The sequence below is a fragment of the Sturnira hondurensis genome, unplaced genomic scaffold, assembly GCF_014824575.4.
Source record: "Sturnira hondurensis isolate 20B ecotype Veracruz unplaced genomic scaffold, ASM1482457v3 Scaffold0021765, whole genome shotgun sequence".
NCBI lineage: Eukaryota > Metazoa > Chordata > Mammalia > Chiroptera > Phyllostomidae > Sturnira > Sturnira hondurensis.
The window spans coordinates 1,781,239-1,804,486 of record NW_028094396.1 but is presented as its reverse complement, the minus strand read 5'-3'; the positions used below and the strand labels follow the sequence as shown (position 1 = coordinate 1,804,486).

Genomic DNA, 23,248 nt, shown 5'->3' with positions numbered 1-23,248 from the left:
TTATTTTTTAATATATTTTATTGATTATACCATTACAGTTGTTCTATTTCCCCCCTTTATTCCCCTCCACCCTGCACACCCCTCCCCCACCATTCTCCCCCCCTTAGTTTATAACCACGTGTCTCAATTTCTTTAGATTCTGTATTTCCCCCACTATTCTCGCCCTCCCTCCTATCTATTTTCTACCTACCATCTATGCTAGTTTCTGTGCCTTCTCCCCCCTTCTCCTCCTCCCACCCCCCTGTTTCTAACCCTCCATGTGTTCTTCATTTCTGTGGTTCCACTCCTGATCTACCTGTCCTCTTGGTTTGCTTTTGTTTTAGGTGTGGTTGTTAATAACTGTGTGTTTGCTGTCCTTTCACTGTTAATATTATTCATCATCTTTTCCTTATATAAGTCCCTTTAGCATTTCATATAATAAGGGCTTGGTGATGATGAACTCCTTGAACTTGACCTTCTCTGAGAAGCACTTTATCTGTCCTTCCATTCTAAATGAAAATTTTGCTGGATAAAGCAATCTTGGCTGTAGGTCTTTGGATTTCATGACTTGGAATCCTTCTTTCCAGCCCCTTCTTGCCTGTAATGTCCCTTTTGAGAAATCTGCTGACAGTCTGATGGGTACTCCTTTGTAGGTGACTGTCCCCTTATCTCTTGCTGCTTCTAGAATTCTCTCCTTCATTTTGGTCTTGGCTAATGTAATTATGATGTGCCTTGGTGTGTTCCTTCTTGGGTCCAACTTCTTTGGCACTCTCTGAGCTTCCTGGATTTCCTGGAAGTCTATTTCCTTTGCCAGACTGGGGAAGTTCTCCTTTATTATTTGTTCAAATAAGTGTTCCACTCGGGCTGTTTCTTTCCCCCTTCTGGTACCCCTATAATCCGGATGTTGGAACGTTTAAAGATGTCCTGGAGGTTCCTAAGCCTCTCCTCATTGTTTTGAATTCTCATTTATTCATTCCTTTGTGGTCGGATGTTTCGTTCTTCCTTCTGGTCCATTTCATTGATTTGAGTCCCAGTTTCCTTTCCATCACTATTGGTTTCCTGGACATCTCCCTTCATTTCAATTAGTTTAGCCTTCATATGTTCCTCTAATTTGTGACTATAATCTACCAATTCTGTGAGCATCCTGATAAATAGTGTCTTAAATTGGGCTTCTGAGAGGCTGGCAATTTCCTGGTCGCTTAGGGTTATTGGCTCTGGTACTTTGAGTTCCTCTTGCGCCATCTTTTGGGCTGGTCGTGCCGTCCCCGTTGAACGGTTCGTAGCTGTCGGACTTCCGTATAATTCCATGTTCTGGTCTTTGGGTGTGTTCTAGTTCTCCAAAACTTTTGTTGTAGTCAAACTTGGTTGTGGGAGAAGGCACAGTGTTTCCACCTATGCCTCCATCTTGGCAGAAGTCTCCATAGTTGGGGATTTTAACACTCCATTGACTTCAATGGATAAATCTTCCAGGCATAAAATCAACAAGGAGACATCAGCCTTAAATGACACACTAGATCAAATGGATTTAATTGATATCTTTAGAGCATTTCACCCCAAAGGAGCAAAATATACATACTTACCAAGTGCACATGGAATGTTCTCTAGGATAGACCACATAGTAGGACACAAAACAAGTCTCAATAAATTTAACAAGATTGAAATCATACCAAGCATCTTGTCTGACCACAATGCTCTGTATCTAGAAGTCAATCACAGAAGAACACTGAAAAACATCCTAGACAGGGAAGCTAAATATCATGTTATTAAACAATGACTGAGTCAACAATGAAATCAAGGAAGAAATCAAAAGATGCCTTGAAACAAGGACACAATCACTCAAAATCCGTGGGACACTGGGAAGGCAATCCCAAGAGGGAAGTCCATAGCATTACAGGCCTATCTCAAAAAACTAGAAAAAGCTCAAATAAGCAACCTAACTACTCTTAAAGAACTTGAAAAAGAACAACAAACCCCAAAGTGAGTAGAAGGAAGGAAATAATAAAGATCAGAGCAGAAATAAATGAAATAGAGTAAAAAAATTGATACAAGAGATCAATGAATACATGAGCTAGTTCTTTGAAAAGATAACAAGATTGACAAACTGTAACCAGACTCATCAAGAAAAAAGAGAAAGGACCCAAATTAATAGCATCAGAAATGAAAGAGGAGAAATAACAGTGGACACCAAAGAAATACAAAGGATTATAAGAAAATGTTATGAACAACTATATGGCAACAAACTGGAAAACTTGGATGAAATGGATAAATTTCTAGAAACATAATCTTCCAAAATAAATCAACAATAATCAGAGAATCTGAATAGACAGATTACACCTAATGCAATTGAAGCAGCAATTAAAAAACTCTCAACAGACAAGAGCCCTGGACAAGATGGCTTCACAGGTGAATTTTACCAAACATTCTAAGAAGAACTAACACCTCTCTTCAAAATGTTTCATAAAATTCAAGAAGGAGGAAGGCTTTCAAACTCATTTTATGAAGCCAACATTATCCTAATTCAAAACCAGATAAAGATACTACAAAGAAAGCAAATTGCTGGTCAATATCCTTGATGAACGTAGATGCTAAAATTCTTAGCAAAATATTAGCAAACCGAATATAGCAGTGCATCAGAAAGATTATATACCACGATCAAGTGGGATTTATTCTGCGAATGCAGGGCTGTTACCACATTCACAAATCAGTAAGTGTGATTCACCACAAAAAAGCCACATGATCATATTGATAGATGCAGAAAAAGTATTTGATAAAATCCAGCACCCAATTACAATAAAAACTCTCAACAAAGTGGGAATAGAGAGCACATACCTAAACATAATAAAGGCCACGTATGACAAACCCACTGCCTGCATCAGATTCAATGGGCAAATACTAAAAGGGAACAAGACAAGCATGTCAGCTTACTACTTACATAGTACTGGAAGTAATAGCCACAGCAATCAGACAGAAAGAAGAAATAAAATGCAGCCAAATTGGAAAGAATGAAGTAAAACTTTTTATTTGCAGACGACATGACACTGTACATAGAGAACTGCAAAGATTCCACCAAGAAACTACTAGAACTGATAACTGAATTCAGCAAAGTAGCAGGATACAAAATTAATATGCAGAAATCAGTTGCATTTTTACATGCTAATAACAAACTAATAGAAAGGGAAATTCAGAAAACAATCCTGTTCAACAGTTGCTTCAAAAAGAGTAAAATACCTAGGAATAAAGCTAACCAAGGATGTAAAAGACCTGTACTCAGAAAATTATAAGACACTGAAGAAAGAAATTGAAGGTACAAATAAGTGGAAGCACATACCATGTTCCTGGATGGGAAGAATTGGCACCATTAAAATGTGTATACTACAGAATGCAATCTATAGATTCAGTGCAATTCCTATCAAGAATTCCATGACAGCCCTGGCTGGCATGGCTTAGTGGATTGAGTGCTGGACTGTGAAGCAAAGGGTCACTGGTTGATTCCCAGTCAGGGCATGTTCCTGGGTTGCGGGCCAGGTTCTCAGTGTGGGGCACACAAGAGGCAAACACATATTGACGTTTCTCTCCCTCTCTTTCTCCCTCCCTTTCCCCTCTCTAAAATAAATAAAATCTTTTAAAAAGGAATCCTACGACATATTTCACAGAATTAAATATTTCAAAAATTTAAATGGACCCGCAAAAGGCCCTACATAGCAACAATAGCCTAGTGAAAGAAGAACAAAGTAGTGTGGAGGACTCACACTACTTAATATGAATTTATACTGTAAGACTATAGTAATCAAAACAGCCTGGTACTGGCATAAAAACAGACACATCAATCAGTGGAACAGAATAGAGAACCCAGAAATAAACCCACACCTTTAAAATTGGACAGATACATGTAGAAAAATGAAACTAGACCATCTCTTTGTACCACACAGAATACATTCAAGATCAAAGACTTAAATGTTAGATCTGAAACCATAAAAATCCTAGAAGAAAACACAGGCAGCAAAATCTCAGATATTGCTGGTAGCAATATTTTATGGGATATATCTCCACAGGCAAGGGAAACAAAAGGAAACCATCAACAGAATAGAAAGACAACCCATAGAAGGGGAGAACATATTCATCAAACATCTGATAGGAGGTAATATTCAAAATTTGTAAAGAACTTACAAAACTCAACACCAAATAAATGAACAACCCAATTTAAAAATGAGCAAAGGACCTGAATAGACACTTCTCCAAAGAGGATGTACACATGGCCAACAGACATATGAAAAGATGCTCAATATCACTAATCATCAGAGAAATGCAAAGTGAAATCACAGTGAGATATCATCTCACACCTGTCAGAATAGCAATCATCAATAAATCAACAAACAACAAGTGCTGGTGAAGATATAGAGAAAGAGGAATGCTTTTGCACTGCTGGTGGGACTGCAGATTGGTGCAGTCACTGTGGAAAGCAGTATGGAGATACCGCAAAAAATTAAAAATGGATCTGCCTTTTGACCCAGCAATCCCACTTGTGGGACTATATCTGAAGGAACCCAAAGCACTAATTTGAAAAAACATAAGCACCCCAATGTTCATTTCAGCGTTATTTACAATCACCAAGATATGGAAACAGTCCAAGTGTCCATCAACAGATGGGTAGCTAAAACAACTATGGAACGTTTACACAGTGGAATTCTGCTTGGTCATAAAAAAGAAAATTTGGCCCTTTGCAACAGTGTGGATGGACCTGGAGAACATTATGCTGAGTGAAATTAGCCAGTCAGAGAAAGACAAGTACCATATGATTTCACTCATCTGTGGAATCTAATAAACTAACTGAACTAAGAAGCAAAATAGAGACAGACTCATAGATGGAGAGCAGATGGGAGAGGTTAGGGAGTGGAGGGATTAAGCTCAAAGGAAAAAGGACTCGTGGACATAGACAACAGTGTGGTGATTGCTGGGCGGTAGGGGTTATAAGGATGTTAAATGGTAATGGAAGATATACAGTAAAAATCAAAGTTAAAAAATAAAAATTCATCAAATGAAAAAGGTGAAGAGACAAGTCATAGGATGGGAGAAAATATTTGGAAATCATCCATCTGATAAGGGTCTAGTATCCAAAATGTAAGAATGACTGTTATAACTCAACAATAAAAAGACAAGCAGATTTAAAAATGAGTGAAGGATTTGAATAACTGTTTCTCCAAAAAAGATATACGAATGGCCGATAAGCATATAAAATGTTTCTCAGCATCATTAGTCCTCATGGAAAAGCAAATTAAAATGTCAGATTCTATTGGTACTTCACACCCACTGGGATGGCTATAATGAAAGAGACAGATAAAAGCAAATGTTGATGAGGATGTGGGAAAATTAGAACCCTGGTACATTGCTGGTGGAAATGTAAAATGGTGCAGCCACTTTGGAAAACAGTTTGGTAGTTCCTAAAATGTTAAACAAAGATGTACCATATGATCCACTAATTCTACTCCAAGGTATAATAATATCCAAGAGAACTGAAACCATGTTCACACAAAAAATATGTATGTGAAGGTTAAGAGCAGCATTACTCATACAAGTAAAAAGTAGAAACTATCCAAAAGGCCATCAACTGATTAATGGATAAAGAAAGGTGGTATATATCTTTATAATGGAATATTATTCAGCCACGAAAAGGAATGAAGTCAAGAGAATGAGAAAACAAGCTACAAAGTGGGAGAAAATATTTGAAAATACTAGAAAAGGCCTTTTCTAGTAAAGGACTATTCAAAATATACAAAGACCTCTTTAAACTAAATAATTAATAAAACAACACAACTATAAATGGCCAAAGATCTGAACAGAAAGACCTCACCAAAAAAATATGCAAATGTAAGTGAGCATATGAAAAGTTGCTCCACACATGTCACCAGGGAAATGCAAATTGAAACAAGATACCACTGTACACCTATTAGAATGACCAAAACCATAACACTGGCAGCACTAAATGCTACCAAGGGTGTGAGACACCAGGAATTTTTTCATTTATTGCCTCTGGGAATTCAAAATGGTATAGCCATTTGGAAGACAGTTTGGCAGTTTCTTAGAAAACTAAATATACTCTTAACAACCAAGCAAATGATGCTCTTTGGTACTGAATTCAAAGCTTATGTCCACACACACACACAAAAAAAACTGTATATGGATGTTATAGTTGCTTTATTCATAATTGCAAAAACTTGAAAGCAACCAAGTTGTCCTTCAGTATGTGAATGGATAAACTGCTGTACATCTAATCTGTGGAATATTATTCAGAGATAAAAGGAAATACCAAGCTATAAAAAGACACGGAAAAACCTTAAATGCATGTTACCAAGTAAAAGAAGCCAATCCTAAAAGACTCTATGTTTCCCAGTGTATGACATTCTGCAAAAAGGCAAAACTGTGGAGACAATAAAAAGATCAGTGGATCAATAAAAAGGTTAGGTGGGGGAGGGGAGGAATAGGAAGAACACAGGATTTTAAGGGCAATGAAATTATTCTGTATGATACTGTAATTGTGGATACATTTGCCGAAACCCATAGAATTGATACTGAGAGTGAACCCTAATGCTAACTATGAACTTTGGGTGATAAAGATGTGTCAATATAGGTTCATTGATCGTAACAAATGTAGCACTCTGTTGCAGGATGTTGGTGGAGGAATAGGGTATGTATGTTGGCGGGGCAGGGGATGTATGAGAACCCTGTACTTTCCTTTCAGTTTTGCTATGAACCTGAAATTGTTCTAGAAAATAAAATTGATTTAAAAAAAGATGGAAGTACTAATAAATACTTCAACATATATCAACCTTTAAATATTATACTAAATGAAGGAAGCAGACATGAAATACCACTTTTCTTCTGTGATATGTCCAGAATAGGCAAATTCATAAGAGACAGGTAGTAGATGAGTGATTGCCAGTGGGAGTGACTGCTGATGAGTACATCATTTTGGGGGGGATGATACAAATGTACTGAGGTTACATAGTGATAATGGTGGCACAACCTTGAGAATGTACTAAAAACATTGAGTTGTACACGTTATAAGGGTGAAGTTTCGGATATGTGATTATATGTCAGTTTTTTTTAAAGGCCCACAGATGTTGAAGCCAGAACCGTAGATTCAGATTCTAGCTCTACCACTTACTTGCTGTATCTTTGCCTCAGTTCTGTCACCTGTAAATCGGATGAAAGTGATACGTCCCACTGAGTTTTATGTTGTTTCAATGAGTTAATATATATAAAACCCTTAGTACAGTGCTTGCTATGTTGTAAGTACCAACTAAGTGTTAGCTATTATACAGGGTGTAGCAAAAACAGGTGTAGGGTAAGTGGAGGCAGTCTGGCTTCCTCACCCAGGTTCTGGGTAACTAAGAGAAGCAGTGTTCCCATGGCCTCGGAGGGGCCTGATAACCAGTGTTCTCACAGCCTTGAGACTGGGTCCGATAAAGTGTTCCTGTAACATGAAGTGGTATCAGCTATAACTGATAAATAAAAAATAATTTTAAAAAGAAAAATGAATAAAAGTAAGCTTGTGATTAAATTTGCCAGGAAACTGAATTACTTTTTTTCTGAAATGAGAACATTTAAAAAGTGTTACACATTTTATTCATTTCTCTTATTATAGCAGTGTATTGTTTAATCACAAGTAGGACCTGTATTGATAAAACTGCACAAATTCAAGGCCAGAGAAGCAAGGAGCTAGGGCCAGCTGAATCAGATCAGGTAAAGGCTAGTCAACTAATTCCACTGTTTATTTCTCAGTTTACTCTCCTCTTTTTTTTTCCTCATTCTGTTTCTGTGTCTTTGTTCCTTATTCCCTTTGTCTCCTACCTTAACCAGTTTCTATTCTGTAACTTGGGTTATCTTTGGAAATTACAATGGAAACATGTTTTTTTGCAGCTGTGAATACCCTCACCATGAGACCGAAGTTTCCCAGTCCCTGCTCCAGTGACCCTGTGCGGCAGGGGCCTTCTCAGTAATGCTCGTCTGTGGCAGTGGTCACCAAAGTCCTTTTTGAGATCCTGGTTTTCTCACTGTTGAGATTGTCATTGGCATGCTGGAACTCTTTTTAATCAACAGTAATAAAAAGTGCCTTGTTTGAATTATTTCCACAGCTGGTATAAAGCTAATTACAGCATGGCTGAGAAGTTAGACTGGGGCCGAGGGATGGGCTGTGACTTTGTCAGGAAGAGCTGCAAATTCTGGATCGATCAGCAGAGAAAAGAGTAAGAATACGTTTCCTCAGACTGTTTGATAACAGAATTTATTTCTGATTTTGTTCATTATCTGGAGACTATAATGTCACTGTTTTCAAAATATGGTCAGAACAGTTCATATTCTATGGTGCTTGGTGATGCAGTTGCAGTCTTGTTTTTAATCAGATACTTAAAGAATCTACAGTGTAAGAGCGAGAACTGTAAAACATTTCTGTTTAGCTTATAATTCATAAATACATAAAATATTTCTGTTTAGCTTATAATTCATAAATAATTATATACTTTTGAAATATAATTTAAAAAAAAACAATTATATAGCTGATGAAGGACAGAGCTGGAACTTGAACTTCTCTCTCCAAGTTTAGTACTTTGCCTGTTAAATCACAGGTACTTCTTTTGCCGTAGATGTTATTCTTATCATTTCTTACCGAGGTTAGGTCTCAAAACAGTTTATATTACTCACAGTTTTTACTAAGAAGTCTGACCCCTTAGTTATAACCCCACGGTAAGAAGAGTAGCTAATAAGCAGCAGCAGAAAGCACCTGCAGCTACTTGGGAGCTAGCTAATTAACTCCACCGCCACAACTTGCTCTGCTAGTGTAGTGTTTCCCAAATTTTGCTGCACATTAGAATCATCTAGAGAAATTGTATTTAATCCTCACCTGAGGATATGTTTGTTCATTTCAGAGAAAGAGGAAGGGGGGTAGGCAGAGAGAGAAACATCGTTTGGTTGTGCAATCCCCGACCAGGGATTGCACCCACAACCCAGGTATGTACCCTGACTGGGAATGGAACCTACAACCTTTTGGTGTATAGGACGTCCATTGTTCAAGGCAACTGAGCCACCTGGCTAGGGCTTATCTAGATAGACCTTTTAAGTCTCCATGCCATGTTGCTACCTATACCAGTTAAATCATGTGTGGAGGTGGGAACGAGGCATTACTGTTTTTTAAAGATATTGCCAGGTGATTTCAATGTACAGCAAAATTTGGGACCCACTGTTTCCGTGTGTTAAGGAAAGTATGTAGCTAACTTTGCAGCTGCAAGAGTTTAGAAAGATTATTTTTTCTTTTAATAGTTGCAAGTGTGTTCCCCTTTGGGTTCAAATCATAGGATTACCTAAAACCAAAACAGAAGGAAATTCCCTCTTCTCCATTTTTCAGAACTGAAACTGTTGGCCCCCCGAATTCTCTCCTATCCTTTGAACCATAAGCTAGAGATTAGCAAACTTGTTTTTATAAAGAGCCAGATATTTTATTTTAATAAATAACTTAAATAAAAGTAATATAAATATTTTAGGCTTTGAGGATCATTCAGTTTGTGGTCACAACTCTCAGCATTGCTTTTGTACATCAAGAGCAGCCATGGACAAAATGAGTGGACAGGGCCATGTTCCACTAATGCTTTATTTACAAAAATAGGTTGTGAGAGAAACAAAGGAAAGAAAAACAGGTTGTGGGCAAGGGTCGCAGGCAAAAAGTTGAATTTTGCTAACCCCTGCCATAAAATCCAAGTGTCCTACTTGTAGAGATCGATGTCCACAAGCATTTACAGGACAGAAGCCAACTTCTGGCACCACTGTCCAAATCTAGATATCTCCCTAAGTCATCACAGACATTTTAGCATGACCTTTCTTTGCTCAAGTTCAGTGCAGCACCCCTTCTTTTCCATTGTTGGGTGACTGATGTGAAAAGGGTATGGCTGAGCACAGTCAGAGCCGTCTTTGTTTGAATTACTTGAATCTGTGTACACACAAAAAAGGTTGTAACTAAAATGATAAATTACCCAACTCCTCTGCCTAGTTTCTTTGACATTGATATCAGCTCGAGAGCAGCACTGTTCAGTATGGTGGCACTAGCCACAGTTGACTATATAAATGTTTATTTAAATTAATTCAATTTAAGTAAAATTTAAAATCCTGCTCTTCAGATAAAATCCTGTATCTGTGGACAGCACAGATACACTACAGAAAATTCTACTGGGCAGTGCTGCCGTGGAATATAGCCCATGAATCTTGCACAACTCTAACTTTGGGATTTTTAAAAGATTTTATTTATGTATTTATCTTTAGAGGGGAAGGAGAGGGAGAGAAACATCAGTGTATGGTTGCCTTTTGTGCGTCCCCTGCTGGGAGTTGGCCTGCAGGGAACCCGCCTGCAACCCAGGCATGTGCCCTGACTGGGAATCAAACTGCGATCCTCTGGTTCACGGGCCCACGCTCAATCCACTGAGCTATACCAGCCAGGGCTTCACTTTGGGATTTTTTAAATCATTATCTTTTAATGTCTTTATTTATTTTATTTATTTAGCCATAACTCATTTGTTAATTAAAGTAAATATTATGTACTGTTTTATTTTAGAGAAAAAGGAAATTCATTTCATGGTATCAAGAAAGTGCCTTAATAAGAACTACTAGTCATACTCATTAGAAACTTTATTATAGAAAGTTATAAAATTTCCCTATATGAAGATTTTATAAAAATGGTATATACGGTAAAATTATATTTATTGAGTAACCTGTATGTGCGAGGCACTGAAAGCCTTATAGTTGAAGCTCAGGAAAGTTAACACCAGATAAGCCGGTACGTGAAACTAAGCCTGTGTAATGATACCTTTGCTTTCCTATTATACTGTGCTCCTTCAAGTTTACCAAAGACTGGTCAGTATTTTATACATGTTTTATCTCAAGAAGCTGTAATTCCCTAGAGATTTGGGGGGGTTATACCCTGATAAGTTAAATGAGGCAAGTATCAATCTTCCTTAAAATAAATCTAACCTGCACTTGTTTCCTTAATAAGAATATGAGAAGCGCAGGCTGCGAACCAAAGGGTCGCCAGTTCGATTCCCAGTCAGGGCACATGCCTGGGTTGCAGGCCAGGTCCCCAGGGGGGCCATGTGGGAGGCAACCACACATTGATGTTTCTCTCTCTCCCTTCCCCTCTCTCTAAAAAAATAAATAAATAAAATCTTTTAAAAAAAAAGAATATGAGAGAAGAGGAAAATTATCAGGGATCTTGTTACAATTTGGCAGACAAGTCTTAATGGGATTTATATTGTTTAGGAATACTGTAACTTCATTTATAACGTTACTATTATGACATTAATATATTTGTATTATAATTATCACTAGCTGACTGATCAGAGTCATAGGTTTGTTTGAAGGCTATTTTGATAGGACAGTGCAAGAGATTCTGATGCCTTAGGAGAATTACAAGACCCTTTTTTCTAAGTTGTACCTCCAAGATTAGATTTAACAGAGAATAGAACAAGTTGTAACAATTAAGATATTCACATAACCTTCATTTTGCACAGAAAAACAAGATTGTATTATGAATGTGTTTAATTTAACAAATTATTGAACATTTTTTGAACTAGATCATGGCATAGAAAATATTTCACTCTCTGTAACTGCAGGACAAAGGGGACAACATGTCCATTTGTTTCTGAGACTCCATTTGTTAATTATAAAGATTTGTATTTTACAGCAGAATCTGGATTTTCCTTATTTGTCATCAAAAATGAAAATCAGGTCTTTAAATCTCCATTTTACTGACAAACATGGAGAAAGAGATAAATAGGATTTTATTTAATAGCAGTGAAATAATGTTATAACTCATTTTGCGTTAATCTTTCACATCTACATTGTGTTCCTTTTACCCTTTGAAAAACATGTTTATAACTTGATTTAGCAATTGGTTTTAAGTTATTAAAACATATTGAAATTGCCCTGGCTGGTATAGCTCAGTGGATTGAGCACAGGCCTGCGAACCAGAGGATCGCAGTTCGATTCCCAGTCAAGGCACATGCCTGGGTTGCAGGCCAGTTCCCCGCAGGGGATGCACCAGAGGCAACTATACATTGATATTTCTCACCCGTCCTTCCCTTCCCCTCTAAAGATAAATAAATAAAATCTTTAAAAAATTTTTAAAAATATTGGAATTATAATGGAAAAGATAAGCTTATAATGGGAAAGAATAGACTTGTAATATTTTCTTTACAGTTTTATACTGTTGTGCTTATCTTTGTATGCAGGAGGCAGTCGCTGAGCCCGTACTGCGACACCCTCAGAAGCAATCCGTTGCAGTTAACTTGCAGACAAGACCAGAGAGCAGTTGCAGTATGTAATTTGCAGAAGTTTCCAAAACCTTTGCCTCAAGAGTACCAGGTAAGCACTTGTTTGAAGCACAACTTGGGGAATCGGCTTTTTAAAAATAAGTCTCCATTTTGATTTAGAAGAGTAAATTCTCATAAGTTTTTCAATTTATAAGGCCTCATTTGTTTTCTGTAAGTCAGACAAAACTGAGGAATTCCTCCATTTCTTTTAACCAATGTGCTGATTGATAGTAATTAATATCTGGCAATGCTGTATAGAAATAGTTAAGAGATATTTAGAATATTTATTTTGATCTACATATTTTTATTTTTTTGATTGAAATATTTTGAAACTGTATTTTTTTCTTTCTAATTGTTTCCAAAGTCTTCATCTTTAATTTCCTCTAATTTACATAGAAAACAAAGTTCTTTAAAAAAAAAAAAACAGAGGTACTCAAAGCCAATTAATTAGAAGGCTTGGAAGTTGTACTTTAGGAAAGGTTTCACTCAAGAAATCTAAAAGGTGAAGGAAATGGTCCCACATGTTCAGCCAGAACCTCTGATTTGACCTTTAAGTTGTTTTTAAATTGTTGACACTATTATAGATGTCCTTCATTTTCCCTCCTCTGCCCTTGACTGCCCAGCCCCTGTCCCCAACACCCACCCCAGCCTTCACCACATTGTTTGCCTGTGTCCATGGGCTATACATATGTGCATATATGTTCTTTGGCTAATCTCTTCCGGATCTCAACATCACCCTCCCCTCTAACATTGTCAGTGCGTTCCATGTATCTAAGTTTTTTGTTGCCATGTCTATCTATAAAAAGGCTCAGCTCTGCCTGTTGTTTTTAGAAAACAGACATTGTTTTTTATGTTTTTTAAAAACATAAAAAAGTTCAGTGCACTTTTAGTTCAGTTGACTAAAGGATACTTTAGTCAGACATTGTATCTATGAAGCTGATTTAAAATGATTGCGGCTAAATTTTGAGCTTCCTACATATGTTTATGACCTTTCTTTGAATGTTTCAGACACCATATGATGGCAACTATATTTCTAGACATAGTGCACCAATGAGTTGGTACAAAATGTGAAGTCTTTAAGATTTATCTGGTACCTTGTTCCTTTGGTGTTGAAAGTATTATATGTAATGTCTTTCAGTTTTCTCAATTTTAGTTCTTCAAGTTTGTCAAAACAACATATAAATTAAGTCTCCTAAAATTACTTCCAGTAAATTTTATTTTATTTATTTATTTTTTAAAGATTTTATTTATTTATCTATAGAGGGGAAGGGACGGAGAGAGGGAGAGAAATATCAATGTATGGTTGCCTTTCATGCGCCCCCCACTGGGAATTGGCCTGCAACCCAGGCATATGCCCTGAGTGGGAATCGAACCGTGATCCTCTGGTTCACAGGCCTGTGCTCCATCCACTGAGCTATACCAGCCAGGGCAATTTTTATTTAAAATCTTAATTCTATACTTGTTTTATGTTTTGTCAACTCTTAAAAGTCTTCCAATTTATCCTATAAAAACACTAGTCAAATTTGTCATCTAATAAAAAACTTAGACTAGTTTACTTTGCTTATTTCTAAAACTACAATAACTTTAATATCCTGAGGTAGTATATTACTATCTTTGTGTTGTACTATATATGAAGAAAATTACATTAATTTTTTGTATTATTCAGCATTAGAGGGTTGCTATAAATTGCCTGGACTTTGTTTTGATTATACAAAATGTTTCTTTCTCTCCTGTCTTCCTAATAATTGTTTTGTAGTACTTTGATGAACTCAATGGAATACCTGCAGAAGATCTGCCTTATTATGGTGGTTCAGTAGAAATTGCTGACTACTGCCCTTTCAGTCAGGAATTCAGTTGGCATTTAAGTGGTGAATATCAGCGCAGCTCAGACTGTAGAATATTGGAAAATCAACCAGGTTAGTAGTCTAGAGAAATGAATGCTATAAACATATTACAGTTGTGTATCAGCAATGTGCAGTAGTGGTTAAGAGCATAAACCCTGGAGTTAGAGTGTCTGTGTTGTGGTTCCATCGATTGTGAATAACCCAGCTTCTCTGGGCCTCAGTTTCATCCTCTGTACAAAGGGGATAATAATACAGAGTTGTAGTAAGAATTAAATGAATTAATGTAATAGGAGCTTAGAACCATGACACATAGAAAGGATTGCTAGCTATTAGATAGATTCGCATATGTATACACACACTGCTTTTTAGTAATACCTTTCATCTGCATGACACTTTTCATTTGCTAAGCACTTTCATTTTTATATTTCTTTTTTTTTTAATACTCACCTGAGGACCTTTTTCACTTGCTTTTTTGGAGAGAGAGAGGAACATCGATGCCAGAGAAGCATCGATTGGCTGCCTTTGCCTACGTCCAGACCAGTGATCTGGGGCTGGGATTGTACTTGTCTGGCCACGGCCTGGTCCGGATGGGGGATGATGCACAGCCCAGGCATGCGCCCCAGCTGGGATCTAAGCTGCAACTTTTTGGTTAAGGGAGGACGCTCCAACCACTGCACCATACCTGCCAGGAGTTATATTTCATTCTGTTCTTATAAAAACCTGATGAGAGACATAGAGAAGATACTGAATTTCACAGATGAATGAAAAGACACTGAATGATACAGTTAATTAGTGTTAGTGCAAGATTCTCCAATGCAGAGCTCTTTTTAGTTAATCACATTATCCTATTTTTTCCCCTCCTGAGGAATGCATTTTATATAATTTAGAAATAACATTCTTCAGATATCAGAATAATATTGTTATCCATGGGTAGTAAGATGTTGCCATATTATTTATTCTTTTTTAATACATATAAATTAACAGAATGTCAGGTTATCAACAGAATAAACAATATGGCAGTTGGATATTCAACAGTAATAGAGCTCATAGTGTCCACCTTTGTAAATAAAACGTCCTCACGTCTGACATGTTACCAAACAGCAATAAGTAGTTTTTCTTTCAGTGGTCATCAAAATTTTTAACTTGATTCTTCCTCCTCTCCTTCCTTATTCCATGCTTCATTACAGATTAAGTCATTTAAGTTTTAAATTTCCATAAAATTTTATTCATATTAAACCTGGCAGATTTAACTGGATGGCATCAGCTGAAAATACAAAAGAAGTTTCTCAAAAGTGACACCCCCCCCAAAAGTTTTCATTGTTGTCCTCATTCTATTCTGGGTCATTTAGGAGGTGACTCCTATTTAGGCAACTAGTGAACAACTAGTGAATGTGACTCTTAGTGCCATTTCCTCTATATATCTTACTTAAATACTTTAGGCTCAGTTTTATCACTTGTTTCTGGTATAATAATTTTCTCCCACTAGTTCCTGTATTGAGAACACAGTATGAGTTTGGAGCCTTCTTTCTCTTGATTTTCTGTCATTGAAAATTTCCATTAAACATATTTGTTTTTAAAACAACCTTAAATCATAAAAATGGAATACTTCCATTTTTTGTTCTTTGAGCCAACAATCAATTTTTAAGAAAACTTTTCTGGTTTGCTTCAGACCTTTTTAAAAACTATGGTGCTGAGAAGTATGGACCTCATTCAGTCTGTCTAATTCAGAAATCAGCCTTTGTCATGGAAAAGTGTGAAAGGAAGCTGAGTTACCCAGACTGGGGGAGTGGATGTTATCAGGTAAATTACATGATTGTTAATAATTATACCAATATTGTATAATTTTATCCGATTATTCAGTTTTTATATTTTAAAATACATTGTATCTTTTTATAGTTAATTTACTGATTAATACTTTAACTTAGGTTTGTTTATGTCAATATTAGTTTGGACGTTTGTGTTTTGTGAAAATACCCTTTTTTTTTAGAGAGAAATTGCCTTTCTCCATTTGTTTAAATATGTATATATTCGATATATCAGTAAGTTTTACAATAATTTTACTTCTGGGCATATGTCCTAAGGAAATAATGGAAAATATATAATTTTGTTCTTGAATACATATTACTTTAAATGGAAAAAATTTACAATTTTATTTCATAAGCCCTGAGGAAAGCATAGCTCTAAGAATTAATAAATCAACTACTCATTAATAATAGTTTTTTCTTTGAAAGTAGAAATCCAAAGGGGGCAAATTACTATTTTCTTAATTATCTTATTTGCATGTCTGGTATTAAGTGAGTGTATCACCTTATTAAAAAATTATTGAGCCCTTGTTTATTGAGCCCTGGCTGGTATGCTCAGTGGATTGAGTGTGGGCCTGCGAACCAGATGATCGCGGTTCGATTCCCAGTCAGGGCACATGCCTGGGTTGCAGGCCAGTTCCCAACAGGGGACATATGAGAGGCAACCATACATTGATATCTCTCACCCTCTCTCCTTCCCTTCCCCTCTAAAGATAAATAAATAAAATCTTAAAAAAAAAACGTATTGAGACACAGGCATTCTGTAACTTAGGAGGATTCAATTTAATGAATGTTATGTATCACACTAATGGATATGAAAGAAGAGAGTGTGCTCCTGGGAAGTGAAAAATAAGAATTTGTTGTACCATTTCAGCTGCAAAAGCTAAATGGACTTCTGTAGCTGGGAATTTAAATATGATTTTTAAAGTTACTTAAAAAGTTAAAATTTTTGGAGTAACAGCTTTGTTGATATATATTTTATACATCATGCTATTCATATAATATTATCTTTTAAACCTTATACAAGATAATTAAAAGTGAACACTTTTTAGCTGTAATCTGACAACTATTATCTAACAACCATTTTCTGATAAATTTCATTAAAGATTTATATATTGATTAAACACATAGTTTTGACCTATTGTAATCATAATACATAATTTTGTTTTACTTCCTTCACTTAGTACTTTTTTTAAAGATTTTATTTATTTATGTTAGATGGGGAGAGAAGGAGAGAGGGAGAGAAATATCAATGTATGGTTGCCTTTTGTGTGTCCCCTGCTGGGAATTGGCCTGCAACCCAGGCATGTGCCCTGACTGGGAATCGAACCTCGATCCTTTGGTTCGCAGGCCTGCGCTCAATCCACTAAGCTACACCAGCCAAGGCTACACTTAGTACTTTTTATGCAGAGAAAAACACCCTTTTCACATTTTTCCAATAATAATATTTACTATTCTTTATCACTTTAGAACATTGCATTATAATTTGGGAAGTCGCTTGCTTGTTATATATTGAGTTTTCACTCTGTAGAAGTGATTTTATAAGTATAATTACATATTTTACTGTTTTCAAAATTTATTTTTTGAAATAAATTTTTATAAGTGAGAATATTAGGTTAGAGGCATAAAGCTAGAACAGTGGCAGCTATAATACGAAGATGGCCTTTTCAGGCTATTTTAATGTTTAATCAGCACTACCACCACCCCAAAGGGATTATGCAGATTTGAAACACCATCCATAAAGATTGAATGTACTATTTGACTCCCCTGTACCTAGTATTGTCAATTAACTTTGCTAATTTAATGCTAGCCACTATTTATGAGGGGGAAAGATGTAAGATTTAAACAATTCACATAGAAGTTAACATTATATTTTTTGTTTTCCTTATTTTGACAGAAATCGCAAGAATAGTATAAAAATTGTTGTTAAGATTATTTATTTACTTATTTTTAGACAGAAGGGAAGGGAGAGTGAAAGGGAGAGAAACATCAGTGTGGTTGGCTCTTACATGCCCTTTACTGGGGACATGGCCTGCAACCCAGGCATGTGCCGTGACCTGGAACTGAACCAGCGACCCTGTGGTTTGCAGGCCGGCACTTAGTCCACTGAGCTACATTAGCCAGGGCAAAACAAAATGTTTGAGTCATTGAAGTATAAATTGCTGATATGCTCCCCTTTCAGTCCCAAATACAGGGTCTGGCAGAAGTAATGCTTGCTTGAGTGTGGTTGGTAGGGTAATAATATGGGTGTAATAATTTATAGTTTTAATTTGAACATTTCACCTAAAATGTCATACAGTGTGCTTGAGTGTGATATTGTTATGTTACAGAATTACATACTTATGATTTTGTAATAAAAGATTTTGTAATAAAGGGGCATTATTTGTGCCAGATCTTGTATATTAATGTATGTTTCTTTTTTAAAGATTTTATTTATTTATTTTTAGAGAGAGGGAAAGGGAGGGAGAAGGAAAGGGAGAGAAATACCAATATGCAAGAGACACATTGATCAGTTGCCTCCTGCAGGCCCCCAGCCACACTCCACCCACAACCCAGGCATGTGCCTCATCTGGGAATCAAACCAATGATCTTTTGGTTTGTGGGACAATGCCCAACCCACTGAGCCAAACTGGTTAGGGCTTAACATGTATTTCGTGTAAACAAGGATGTCTTCATACACAACCACAATGCTATTAAAAATACTAGGAAATTAACATTGATACATAAAGTTCTTCTACCCCATTCAAGTTTTGCCAGTGGTCCCGGTAACGTCCTTGTAGCAGTGGGGCCTGGACCCATCTCACATGTTGCGCAGTTGTTTTTCTGTCTCTGCTTTTTCAGTCTGCAACAGTTCCTCAGTCGTTTCTTGACTTTCATAACCTTGACATATTTAAAGATTACAAGCCATTTCTTTTCTAGGAGAAAAGATATCTGATATTTTATTAAATTCAGGTCATGTATTTTGGGCAGCAGTGTCACAGAAGTGATGCTCATGTTCTGGTGGTACATTCTTCTGATTTGTCCCTTTGCTGGGGATGTACATGTGTTGGTATACCAGGCTTCTCTATTGACAAGTTTTTGTTTCTGTTTTAATTAATTACCTCTGTAGTTAATAAGTACTGGGGGGAGTATTATCATTACTGTCATTATTTAGTTTGATACTGAAGTTGCTCTAGCTTTGACCAGGGGGAGTCCCTACAGTTTGGATCCTGTGTCTTTTGGCTTGTTCCCATCTTTCTTTTAGTATTTCCTAGCTCTCTGGCCAGGATATTCTAGAACCATCTTTACTTTCTTTGCCCCTGTCTAGAATCAGCCATTTCTCCAAGGAACTCTAGTGTATTTCAGTGGAGTGTGGTACTTAGAGACTAAGGTGTGGTGCTAGATGCACTGCTCATGGCTACTACAATACAGCTACTCTCCAGGCCCTTTTCATAAACAGAGCTAGGAAATATATGCATAAGGAAATTTTATATATACTACTCATACATGTGTAAATATACCACCATGATTTTGCACCAGTATCTCTGATTCCAGTCTAACACCAAAGGGTTCGTTTTAGTTTTCTCCTTTTCTGTATTTGTAACTCCTTTCTCTGACAGTGAGAAATCTGGCTTTCACTGTCCTCAGTTTGTTTATACTTATTTGATCTGTCTGTATCTTCTTCACCTTCTCCACCTTCTCCCACCCCCACATCGTTGCCTGCCTCTCCCACCAGACTCTATGCAACCCACCAGGTCACAACCTCTCTCCCTCCCTGTGATCCAAATCCTGTGCACGTCTTAAAGAAAAAAATGTATATCTCTCCCTTGTTTTCTCATTTAAAGCTGCTAGAGGGCAGGCATTGTTTTGCGAACTTCTTTTGTGTCCTTTTACTAAACACAATAATCACTTCTCACTTAAAAGATGATTGCCTTGCAGTATAGCTATGGTGATGCTCAGTAGGTGTGGGTCATTGAATCACAGGCTATGGAAGAGGTTACTCTTTGTTGTTTGTTTTCTTAAAAGTATATTATAACTTAAATTTCCAAATGATTATTATATTTAAATGTAATTGATGATAGAGTTATTTCAAAAATGACTGTACTGTTGAAATACATTTTTGGAATTCCTGTTTTGAAATTGCCTTTGGAAATGGTTTAGTAGTGATCTGAGAAATTCGCTTTTAGTACTTTACATCACTAAAAGTACTAAACACTGTTAACTGTTTAGTACTTAACACTGTTAACCTAGTATTAACCAATTTAGTCAACTACCTTTATCAGATTCAGTTCTGGGAAACTTTACATCCACTTATAAAGTGAAAATTTGCTATCACCAAACCTATGTTTTCAGAAACATGCATTTGCTTTGAAGATAGTTCCAGGAGAGAAGTTTTAAAATATTTAAAGTGAAGTAGCATAATTGAAGTTAATGTGAAGTTCTTTTAGAAAACAACTTTGAAAAACAGACATTTGTTTTAAAATGTTTATATCCCAAATTGTGTTTTATGGCCAGTATTTTTAGTAGATTCTAATTTTATTTCTGAAAATGAAGGTGAGTATACTTACTGATTTGATCTTTTTAAATTCTGTTTGAAGGTTTCTTGTTCTCCACAAGGTCTAAAGGTTTGGGTCCAGAACACTTCATATTTGTGTAGTCGGGCTGGACAGGTCCTCTTTGTTAGTACTCAGATGCACGGCTGGATTCACGATGGAAACCTGCTCTGCCCTTCGTGCTGGGACTTCTGTGAGCTCTGTCCTCCAGAAACAGACCCTCCAGCTACCAACATGACCCGAGCTCTTCCCCTGGGTGAGTCGTCTCTGGCTGGTGTAAAGAGAGAGGTTCTTCTTATAAGATGTTGAAAATTTCCTTCAAGGAAGCTTTAAAACAGGTTGAATGTCTTCTCTTTTAATTTTAGTCTTATGGGCCCTGGCTGGTGTAGCTCAGTGGATTAAGCGCGGGCCTGCAAACCACACGATCGCGGTTCGATTCCCAGTCAGGGCACATGCCTGGACTGCAGGCCAGTTCCCAGCAGGGGACTCACGAGAGGCAACCATACACTGATATTTCTCTCCTTCTCTCCTTCCCTTCCTCTCTAAAGATAAATAAATAAAATCTAAAAAAAAAACAAAAAGAATTTTAGTCTTATGGGAAAATCTTCCCCCTGCTGAATTTTTAAAAAATTTCCTAACTGGAGCAATATTTGGTAATCATGTTATTTCAAAAATGACTCCATTGTTGAAATACAGTTTTGGAACTCCTCTTTTGAAATTGCCTTTAGGAATAGTTTAATAGCCATCTAAGAAAATCAGTTTTAGTACCTATGTTAACCTTAGTACCTAGGTTAACACCTATGTTAACCTAGTGTTAACCTGCTTAGTCAACTACCTTTACCAGTCTCAGTTCTTGACAGTAGATGCCCTCTCACTCACAGCACATCAGTTTCAGTGCACACATTACGTCCCAGTCACTGGCCTGTTTCAGCACAGAGGGGCCTGTTCACCCAGCACCACATGTTCAGAGGGCACTACAGCCTCCTGGATCCAGCTTGATGCTCTTCAGAGTTCATCGCTCTGAGTTCTTTGTTGAGGACCTGCACTCCTACACTGCGTCACAAGGACACAGGTCCACAGGAGCCACTGCTCCTTCAATAAAAGCTCTCTGAGGTAGTGAAGAGCTAGGCTGATCCTGTACTGTGGAAATATTTCAGGTTGTAATGATGTGAAGCCTAGATAAGTTTTACTTCTTCCATCAGTTCAATGCCAGAGAGAACTGTGCCAGATAGGTTCAATGGAATGAAAAACAAATTTCCAAAGTCAAAATACTGAGTCCTCAGTTTTATAACTTCTCCATTTTAACCTCTCTTTCTTTTATTTTAATGAATACCACAGAATCCCTTGACCAGACTACTGTTCCAACCTTCAGTAGCCAAAACCACATTGCCATGACAACTTCCTGTGTTCTTTTCTCTCTCCATCTTGATTCCTTATACCTGCTGATCCTCAGGCCACCTTTTACTCCCTCCTGACAGTCACTGTTGTGATGCGTGCCTCACCCAGCCGGTGTCTTCTCCGTGTTTCCAGTCAGTTCAGCCCCCATCCCCAATCTGAAAGCAGCACTGACAGCTTTGATGTGCTATATGTGACCCTGGTTGGCCATCTCAGGCTTGCTGTGTTAACTCTTCTGTGCAGTATTCCAGTGAATCAGCTGAGTTTTCTGCAGTTATAACAGGAATGGCACAATGAATTGTTTGAAATAATGTGAGAGCTTAGGTCCCTTTGATGTGGTGTATAGTATATGTAGTGTTAAGTACTCTTGGTTAACTCTTACTTTCATGTGAAGTAAGTAGGATAACTTAATTGTATTGTTACTGTTAAATTGCTTTGGCTGAAATTAGCAGGCTGCTAGTCCACAAGTAAGTTGTTCCAATGGAGTTTCCATCCTCAAACCTAATCTCAAGAGTTAACTGTAACAAACTGTCAACATCGTATTGTCCAAGAGATGGGTAAGGATTAAGCCACTAGCAGTTAGAGCTGAAATAAAGAGAGCATTACTCCAGCTGGTTCAGAGATAAATGTTTTTGGAGTATAGTAAAAGAATGTACAGGAATGTGGAGAAAGCCAGACCAGGGCGAGGGGCTAGGAAATTATTAGTTCCTGCCCTTGGAGTGTAACCAAGATAAAGGAACCTGTGGAAAGGAGGTGGGAAGTAGAATGGCACACCACCCCCCACCCCAGCCCGTCCACCTCCCACCCTGCACCTTGGACTCTGCTTCTGCTTATCCCACTCCCTCTTTCTCAGTCACCCTTCTGAAATGACTGTGCTATGGTGTGATTTTTCTTTCCCCTGTTAATTTTCTTTCGCCTGTTAATTATTTTTCTTTCCCCTGTTAATTTTTCAAAATTATGGTAATGATTTATAGATTACAATGCATGCCTCCTTACAGAATAAGGAGGCATGCTCAAAAAAGCATTGTAATCTATAAATCATTACCACAATTTTGAAAAATATATAAAATATTACAAGAACAGATGTATGTAGGCATTGCTTTTTAAACATTACAAGTATCATTGTTGAAATTCTAAAAACCCTGACTCCCCAGGTTTGTTACCATGGGGATGGAGCACACAGTAGGCCCTTACTGAGCCGTGTGCAGACTGTACATGCTCTTCCTTTTTGTAGGTAGTTTTTTCTCTTTAATACAGTCTTTTTGACCCACAAAACTTGTAAAAGTAAGATTTGACTCTTTAAATGTACTTCTGTGAGAAATAGTAATAATTAAATTTTAACCTACGAT

General features: G+C 37.1%; 1 protein-coding gene across 2 annotated transcripts in view; it reads left to right on the top strand.

Annotated features, from left to right (window-relative positions):
- Positions 1 to 23,248, top strand: part of LMLN (leishmanolysin like peptidase) — a 74,860-nt gene that overhangs the window by 46,529 nt on the left and 5,083 nt on the right. Inside the window, exons 12-16 of one of the 2 annotated variants that reach the window (XM_037033676.1) lie at positions 8,112 to 8,222; positions 12,246 to 12,378; positions 14,083 to 14,242; positions 15,840 to 15,970; positions 20,550 to 20,760. In XM_037033676.1, the coding sequence (XP_036889571.1) occupies positions 8,112 to 8,222; positions 12,246 to 12,378; positions 14,083 to 14,242; positions 15,840 to 15,970; positions 20,550 to 20,760 (746 nt within the window). The remainder of the gene's footprint in view (positions 1 to 8,111; positions 8,223 to 12,245; positions 12,379 to 14,082; positions 14,243 to 15,839; positions 15,971 to 20,549; positions 20,761 to 23,248) is intronic. The other variant, XM_037033677.1, reaches the window with a different exon arrangement.